The 9,806-nt window shown below is 46.2% G+C and overlaps 1 protein-coding gene across 1 annotated transcript; it reads left to right on the top strand.

Moving 5' to 3' along the window:
- Nucleotides 1-5,470: 5,470 nt before the first annotated feature.
- LOC143275845 (uncharacterized) lies at nucleotides 5,471-9,700 on the top strand. The gene is made up of 2 exons (XM_076580134.1): nucleotides 5,471-6,968; nucleotides 7,700-9,700. The coding sequence occupies exons 1-2, from the start codon at nucleotides 6,804-6,806 to the stop codon at nucleotides 8,675-8,677; spliced, it is 1,143 nt and encodes a 380-aa protein (XP_076436249.1). The 5' UTR covers nucleotides 5,471-6,803; the 3' UTR covers nucleotides 8,678-9,700.
- The last annotated feature ends 106 nt before the right edge of the window (nucleotides 9,701-9,806 follow it).

Genomic DNA, 9,806 nt, shown 5'->3' with positions numbered 1-9,806 from the left:
ATCCACTGTCTGTCCCCGTGCCCGTGGGGCCGGTAAGAGTTAACTAGTTGTTGCTCTCGTTCATGCGCATGTTTCAAGAACCCCCCAATCCCCCCCCCCCCCCCCATCCCCAAGCTTTCTCCAACTCTTCTCTCAGCACAACCACCTTCCACGCCCCCTTCCCCCCGCCCACGACTATCTGTACCCCCAACATCCTCCACGTACACACACACACACACACACACACACACACACACACACACACACACACACACGTGCGCGCGCGCGCACACACACACAACTGATTTCTTTGATCTATTGCGATCGAGTCCGTCGTCAGCCAGCTCTCACTCAAAACAGGCAATATATATAAATGGATTCTATCATACCGCCCACCCCTCTTTGCCAACTTAACCCTCCCCCCTCCCTTTACCACCACCTCCCCCCTCGTCCCCCCCCCTTCCCCCAGCACACCATAAATTGGGGAAGAAATGAGGAGCAGCAAAAAAGGGGGGGTGGGGGGATTTGGGGAGGTGGGCGGGGTAGAGCAGGGAACGGCGAAGAGATTATGCGGGAGGTCAATAGCGGTTTAAACAGACCATAAAACAAGTGCTCAGCATTCAGTCGCCGAGAAAAAAAAAAACAGGTGCTAGCTGTTTAATATCTTTTCTTTTGTTGTTGTCGTGTTGTTGTTGTCGTTCATGTTGTGTGAAAAAGAAAAAAAAAAAAGGGGGGGGGGTGGGGGGGGGGGGGGGGGGGGATAAAATCTGCATTAAATAGGCCACGATTCAGCTGCAAACAGTTTTGTTGAAACGTTGAAGATAAGCAAACACGCGATCGCGAGTGTTTGCTCTCGCGAACGCACACACACACACACATATATATGTATATCCACACACACACACATATATGTATATGTATATCACACACACACACACACACACACACACATATATATATATATATATGTGTGTGTGTGTGTGTGTGTGTGGATATATATATATATATATATATATATATATATATATATATGTGTGTGTGTGTGTGTGTGTGTGTGTGTGTATAATGTGTGTGTGTGTGTACATATATTCATTTAGTGTGTGTGTGTGTGTGTGGATTTATATATATATATATATATATATATATATATATATATATATATATATGTGTGTGTGTGTGTGTGTGCGTGTGTGTGTGTGTGTGTGTGTGTGTGTGTATGTATGTGTGTGTGTACATATATTCATTTAGTGTGTGTGTATGTGCGTGTGTGTGCATATACATAAAGGGGGAGGGAGATGGAGAGGGAAACAGACATTAAATACACGCGCGCACGCTCGCAAACTCACACACACACACACACACAAATGCACACACACACACACACACACACACACACACACTGAGTAGTCCCACGGGCCGTCACAAAGCACGCAGCCACATAACTCGAATCCACTGCCTAGTGTTCGCGTCAGGCCGTTAGAGGTATAACTTCCCGTTCATTCATGCACACATTTGAATCACCCTCTCCCTTCTACCTACCTACCCCCCCCCCCACCCACTGCTGTTGTTCACAACCCCCCCCCATCCCCAACCACCCCCCAACCCCCCAGCACAATCACTTTCCATGTCTCTCTCTGCCTTTCATCCCCCTACCACCCCCCTGGATTGAAACTTGTGCACAGGTTTTGAAAGAAAACGTAAACGGCCGTGCAACTTTTATATGAAAAAAAAAAAAAAAAAAGATAAAGAAAAAAAAGGGGTTGGGGTTGGGGGGGTGGGGGGGGGGGGGAAGAAAAAAAAATAAAATAAAAACCCCAGAACAATGATGATCTTGTTTTTTTTTTTGCAACTTACGATCGTGGTACAGTGCAGATTTAGAACTTGAAATGAAGAATAGAACGTCTGCATGAGATGTGGGTGTGGCAGTGGGGAGGAGGGGGGCGAGGGGGTGAAGAAGAAAAGAAAAGAAAAAAAAGAAGCGATTATGACGTCATTCCATGACGCAGTTGTCTTGTTTTTTGCAGATAACGGTATAGTTATTGTCCCCCGGACATTCAGTTATAAATTCAAGTCACAAGAAGGTATAATAATTATAATAAGCCAGCGAAACTAATCTTTAGTAAGAACTTGGCATTGGATTACCTGACTGATAATGCAAGTTTAACTCTCTCCATACGAACGGCGAAAGAGACGACGTTAACAGCGTTTCACCCCAGTTACCACCATCAAAATATTGCAGGCGGAAGGCTCTCATACTGAAGAGGTGAATGTTGACAAAGAATACCACAATTCTGACGACGGAAGCTAAAGGTTGGGTCATTCAGACACCTACTGGACATCCGAGGGGTCTGTGTAGAGGAGAAGAGAGGACTGGCCGTACTGAGTGAGTTAACGAGAAACTTCTCAAGCATGGAGTAATCAAAAGGCCAATCGAGTATTTGATGGTGAAACAATGCAAGAAACTGGGCTTCCACGAAAGGTTACAAGGTAAAAAGTAAGCTTACTTAGTTACGCCCATCCCGAACCTTATATGGGTAAAGTTCTGTGCGAAGAGAAGCTGTGCACACTTTTTTTTTCTTTTTTTTTTTCTTACTTTCTTTCGTTTTTTGTTTGGTTGGTTGGTTTGGTTTTGGAGTAGGTTGTGTGTGTGTGTGTGTGTGTGTGTGTGTACGTGTGTGTGTGTTTGTGTGTGTGTGTGTATTTGTATGTGTGTGTGTTTGTGTGTGTGTGTGTGTGTGTGTGTGTGTGTGTGTGAGTTTTACAATATGTAGATACACGGGGATCTATCACACCTCCCTCCATTTCACCACTTCCTCCTCCTTCCCTCCCACCTAACCCCCCCCCACCCCCACCCCCCCCGCCCCCCTCCTCCTCCGCCACCCTACCAACCTCCCCAACAAGCCCATTATAATACATTCAACGGAGAAGGAATTAAGTCAGGAGCAGGGAGGGGGTGGGGGGTGTGAAGCAGAGGCGGGTGAAGGTGGACGGGTGTGGTGTGGTGTGGTGTGGTGTGGAAGCGGGTAGGGGTGGGAGTAACGGCGTCAGAAACGCGGGCGGTCAACAGCCATGAAACAGGTGCTCAACATTCAATATATCCTAGGTGCTTGCTTGCCGTTTCATCTCCTCTTTTGATGTTCACGGTTGCGTACACCAACACCAACACCACCAACAATGACAAAAAAAGAATGAATAAAGATCTCCATTAAAATGTGATTTAGCTGCTGCACAAATAGCTTTCTCGAAACGATTGAAAGTAGGAATGGAGGCGATCAAGAGCCTAAGTGCACACACACACGCACGCACGCACACACACACGCACACACACACACACACACACGCACACACAGATAGAGAGAGAAGGGGTGTGGGGGAAGAAAGAGAGAGATAAGTAACTCGGACTTTCTAATGACTAGGCCTTTCTGCCACGGAGAGAGGGAGGGAGAGAAAGAGAGGGAAGACACACACACAACACACACTCACAGGGGAGGGGGGGGAGCGAGTGATAAGGGAGAGAGAGAGAGAGAGATTGAGAGAGGAAGAGAAACAGATTGAGAATTGAGAAGGAAAGAGAGAGAGTGTGAGAGAGAGAGAGGGAGAGAGAGAGACAGAGACATATTAAGAAAGGGAGAGAGAAGAAGAGAAAAAGATTGAGAGATTGGAAAAGAGAGAGGCTGGGAGTGAGAAAGAGATGAGGAGACAGACAGACAGGAGCGCACACGTGAAAGAAAAAGAGAGAAGAGATGAAGAAGGAAAGAAGAAATTTTCCTTGTCAGGCAAAAATTGGACGCATAACAATAATTATGCCTCCATAAGAAGAGTAGCTGTAGTAGCAGCAGTAGCGGTAGTGGAAGTAGTATTAGTAGGAGTATCATCATCATCATCACTGCCCTGCTATCCTTTACAGAGATAGGATGTATGTGTTCATCACTACTGCAGATACAACCACTACTTCTGCTACTACGTATTATTATTATTATTGTTGTTGTTGCTGTCATAAGTATCATTCTCCTTTTCTTTACAGACTGGTCCCAGGAGAATCCATTAACAGACAGTGAGAACAGACACAGACGATAATCATAATCAGCGACGGACGACACCCCAAAAGGACCAACCAGTCAGCTAAAGACAACACCCAAAAAGGACCAACCAGTCGGCTAAAGACGACACCCTAACAGACCAACCAGTCAGCTAAAGACGACACCCTAACAGACCAACTAGTCAGCTAAAGACGGCACCCTAACAGACCAACCAGTCAGCTAAAGACGACACCCTAACAGACCAACCAGTCAGCTAAAGACGACACCCTAACAGACCAACCAGTCAGCTAAAGACAACACCCTAACAGACCAACCAGTCAGCTAAAGACGACACCCTAACAGACCAACCAGTCAGCTAAAGACGACACCCTAACAGACCAACCAGTCAGCTAAAGACGACACCCTAACAGACCAACCAGTCAGCTAAAGACAACACCCAAAAAGGACCAACCAGTCAGCTAAAGACAACACCCAAACAGACCAACCAGTCAGCTAAAGACGACACCCTAACAGACCAACCAGTCAGCTAAAGACGACACCCTAACAGACCAACCAGTCAGCTAAAGACGACACCCTAACAGACCAACCAGTCAGCTAAAGACAACACCCAAAAAGGACCAACCAGTCAGCTAAAGACGACACCCTAACAGACCAACCAGTCAGCTAAAGACGACACCCAAACAGACCAACCAGTCAGCTAAAGACGACACCCAAAAAGACCAACCAGTCAGCTAAAGACGACACCCAAAAAGGACCAACCAGTCAGCTAAAGACGACACCCAAAAAGACCAACCAGTCAGCTAAAGACGACACCCAAAAAGACCAACCAGTCAGCTAAAGACAACACCCAAAAAGGACCAACCAGTCAGCTAAAGACAACACCCAAACAGACCAACCAGTCAGCTAAAGACAACACCCAAACAGACCAACCAGTCAGCTAAAGACGACACCCAAAAAGGACCAACCAGTCAGCTAAAGACAACACCCTAACAGACCAACTAGTCAGCTAAAGACGACACCCAAACAGACCAACCGGTCAGCTAAAGACGACACCCCAAAAGACCAACCAGTCAGCTAAAGACGTCACCCAAACAGATCAACCAGTCAGCTAAAGACGACACCCGAACAGACCAACCAGTCAGCTAAAGACGACACCCAAACAGACCAACCAGTCAGCTAAAGACGACACCCTAACAGACCAACCAGTCAGCTAAAGACAACACCCAAAAAGGACCAACCAGTCAGCTAAAGACGACACCCTAACAGACCAACCAGTCAGCTAAAGACAACACCCAAAAAGGACCAACCAGTCAGCTAAAGACGACACCCAAACAGATCAACCAGTCAGCTAAAGACGACACCCTAACAGACCAACCAGTCAGCTAAAGACGACACCCTAACAGACCAACCAGTCAGCTAAAGACGACACCCAAACAGACCAACCAGTCAGCTAAAGACAATACCAAAAAGATCAACCAGTCAGCTAAAGACGACACCCTAACAGACCAACCAGTCAGCTAAAGACGACACCCAAACAGACCAACCAGTCAGCTAAAGACGACACCCTAACAGACCAACCAGTCAGCTAAAGACAACACCCAAAAAGGACCAACCAGTCAGCTAAAGACAGTGAGAACAGAGACAGACGATAATTATAATCTGTGGCAGACGCTACTAAAAAGACCATCCAGTCACACTGAAGAGAAAAGTGAGAAAAGGGGCAGACGATAATTATAGTCTGTTAAAGATAATACCAAAAAAGGCCAATCAATCAGCTAAGGACAATACCAAAAAAGGCCAATCAATCAGCTAAGGACAATACCAAAAAAGACCAATCAATCAGCTAAGGACAACACCACAAGAAAAGACCAATCAATCAGCTAAGGACAATACCAAAAAAGGCCAGTCAATCAGCTAAGGACAACACCAAAAAAGGCCAGTTAATCAGCTAAGGACAACACCAAAAAAGGCCAATCAATCAGCTAAGGACAATACCAAAAAAGGCCAATCTATCAGCTAAGGACAATACCATAAAAGGCCAATCAATCAGCTAAGGACAACACCAAAAAAGGCCAATCAATCAGCTAAGGACAACACCAAAAAAGGCCAATCAGCTAAGGACAACACCCAAAAGACCAATCAGTCAGCTAAGGACAATACCAAAAAAAGGCCAATCAATCAGGTAAGGACAAAACCTAAAAAGGCCAATCAATCAGCTAAGGACAACACCAATAAAGGCCAATCTATCAGCTAAGGACAATACCAAAAAAGGCCAATCAATCAGCTAAGGACAACACCAAAAAAGGCCAATCAAACAGCTAAGGACAACACCAAAAAAGGCCAATCACTCAGCTAAGGACAATACCAAAAAAGGCCAATCAGTCAGCTAAGGACAACACCAAAAAAGGCCAATCAAACAGCTAAGGACAACACCAAAAAAGGCCCAATCAAACAGCTAAGGACAACACCAAAAAAAGGCCAATCAATCAGCTAAGGACAATACCAAAAAAGGCCAATCAATCAGCTAAGGACAACACCAAAAAAAGGCCAATCAATCAGCTAAGGACAACACCAAAAAAGGCCAATCAATCAGCTAAGGACAACACCAAAAAAGGCCAATCAATCAGCTAAGGACAATACCAAAAAAAGGCCAATCAATCAGCTAAGGACAATACCAAAAAAAGACCAGTCAGCTGAAGACGACACCCTAACAGACGAACCAGTCAGCCAGCTTGCTGATGATGCTGCCAGGTTTTTTCCTCCACTAACCGCCAACCACAGACCATGGATGAGGGACGCCTGGCGGTGGTGCTGCGCCAGGAGGAGCAGCACCGGAAGTTCGTGTACATGATGAACGACATCGTGCGCGCGAGGTTCGGTCTCTACAGCAACTGGCTGTCCCGCGAACAGCACGACTCTTCGGTCAAGCTGGTGAAAAACTGTACTGAGGTAAGTTTGTTCAATGACTGGAAAAAAACAACAAAAAAAAAACAAGAGGCAAAGCCTTCAAGACTCATTTGTGCTTCACGCTTTATCCAGTAAAGGAATCATGAGGAGAGAGAGAAAAAAAAAAGAGATTTAAAAAATCGTTGAAAAGTGCTCTGTATTAAATATGATATATAAGATAAGGAGGGGGGGGGGGAGGGGGGGGGGGGGGAGGCATGGGAGCTGGATCCAACCACGCATGTTCAGTTCTGATTCGAGCAGACTAATCTCCCCCAAGGCTGACGTCAGATGACTCATTTAAAACTTAAAGCAATGTTGACGTTTCCTAAATAGGCGTGATTGTAGTGGGATGTAATAACGCCGTTTGTGTTTTTGAAAATGGCAATGGTAAAGTTTACCACGAACACACACACACACACCCGACAACCGAACACCGGTTTAAAACATAGACTCACTTTGTTTACGCAGGTAAGTCAAAATACAACTAGCGAGTATCACTAGTAGTAGTAGTAGTAGTGTGAGCATTTACGCCTAATCTTGATAATAAACCCTGGGCAAAAATAACAACAAAACCACACGTAAATCAAACTATTCCCCCCCCCCCTCCCCTCCCTACTGAGCTGTGTGTGTGTGTGTGTGTGTGTGTGTGTGTGTGTGTGTGTGTGTGTTAACTATTGTTGTCGTTGTTTGTTATTTCCTGAGGTAAACAAGCACACGTTGTGCTGTCTCGACAGGTGAAGCGGTCCATAGTCAGACAGAGGGTGCTCAGGAACTGCCTGGAGATGAGGAAACGCAAGATCGTCGCCCGCGACCCCACCAGACCCTTCGGCCAGTACGGCGGGAAACCGCTGTGGGCCATGTCGCGTGACATCGATCACGTGATCGCCAACAACCACCCCAAGATCCGCCGCATGAGGCACGTGGAACAGGTGATGCGGCAGAGCCTGGAGAGCGGCGCCATCCTGGACGAGGCGGCGATCACGCGCCGAATGGAGGCTTTCCTCCAGCTGAAGAAGCAGCACCCTCAGCAGCAGCAGCAGCAGCAGAGGAAGTCACCAGAACGTCGCGAGCGGTTCCTCCAACAAGCCCCAACGCAGCGCCGCAACTTCTTCAAGCCCCCTTCCCGGGCCGCAGACTCCGAGGGTGCCACCCAGGGAAACCGTCCGTCACAAACCGTCCAGCCGCCAGCTTCTGCAGACCCTCAAGAAGAAAAGAAATCGGCACGACTGAGCACCACCAGGCGTGACTCTACCGCCGCCCGTAAGGAAAGTGCCACGGGCAAGGTGAAGTCTTCAGAAGCAAAGAAAGAGCCGCCGGATAATGAACACCACAAGTCTTCACACTCCCAGGGCATCACCAGCAAGGTATCTCTTGACGTGGATTCTAAAGGGAAACTTCAAGGAATCAAAATTTACCGGAAGGACTCCATTTACGGAGGAGACGCCGAAGCCGAGCGAAAAAACCCAAAGAGCACACGTTCAACAGCAAGGACGGAGGAGTCCCGATCACCTGCGAGAACTGGTAGAACGGAGCAGGCTGACGTTCTGATCATCAGGTCACAAGGCGGTGATGCCGGCGGGGGGTCTAACATTACTGAGGGGGGGAAGAAACCGCAGTACAGAGCCAGTGATGACAAATCGCTGAAGAGATCTCGTTCCAAGCTGATCCTTCCACCCATTGAACCCACCAAAGCCATGGTCTCCAGACGTTGACGTCACGGCTTGGCGATTTATGTCGTCACGTGAAGGATTTTTTTTTTTCTTTTTTTACCCTGGACTTTCACTACAGACGTTTGAGGCCCCGTATAAAGAGCCTGTTCGTCGTTCTACCGAATACACGGGGCATACTTTGCAACGTTTGTGACAGACACCAAATAAATCATGTACTGTCTGCATACTTTTTTTCTTTTCTTTTTTTTTCTTTTTTACGCTTACAGTTGACTTCAAGTTTTTGCACCTTATAAATATTATTATTAGTAGTAGGGGTTTTTTTTAATGTATTTATCTATTATTTATTTATTTATTTACGTATTTATTTTTATTTTATTTGTTTATTTTTTGTTTTGTTTTGGTTTGGGTGTTTTTTTGTTGTTTTTTTCCCTCAAGGCCCGACTAAGCGCGTTGGGTTACGCTGCTGGTCAGGCATCTGCTTGGCAGATGTGGTGTAGCGTATATGGATTTGTCCGAACGCAGTGACGTCACCTTGAACTACTGATACTGAAACTGCATACTCACTATTTATGTTTGGCATGCTGGTGAGCGGATGGTGGTAACATATGTGACAGACATATAGAAACCAAATGAATGATGCACTGTCTGCTGACTTGACTTTATTTTTGACATGCTGGTGAGCAGAACGGTGGGCATTACAAGCAATTTGACCGGCTGAATGAAGCCATGCTTTGTTGCCCCAGACATGACGTCATTCTAGTGTGACGTTTTATGACGGAACGGACTCTAATGACGCGCTGGTATTCGAATAATGACGTGCCTGGACATGGTAAAACTTCATTTTATTAACATTAATTACTGGGCCAGTATTTTGAAGAAGAAAAAAAAGCTCACTCTCGTTGAGAAACGTTTTATATACAGACGCAACCGTTGCACGTAAATGGCTATGAACAAACGAATGGTTTCAGTCTAATTTTTTACGTATTCATTTGAATTGTCCGAGTTCTATGTGCGCTGAAACGGACTTGCACCATCCCCACAAATACCCCCCCCCCCCCCCCCCCCCCCACTCCAGACATCCACAAAACAGACAAGACCGCACAGGAATACATTTGGTATTATATTTAATATGAGAACGTATATACAATAATACAGTTTTAACAAAAACACT

This window comes from Babylonia areolata, chromosome 31 (genome assembly GCF_041734735.1).
Source record: "Babylonia areolata isolate BAREFJ2019XMU chromosome 31, ASM4173473v1, whole genome shotgun sequence".
In the NCBI taxonomy this organism is placed as follows: domain Eukaryota; kingdom Metazoa; phylum Mollusca; class Gastropoda; order Neogastropoda; family Buccinidae; genus Babylonia; species Babylonia areolata.
Note: the sequence above shows the minus strand (reverse complement) of the source record. Positions and strands in the feature narration are given on the sequence as shown.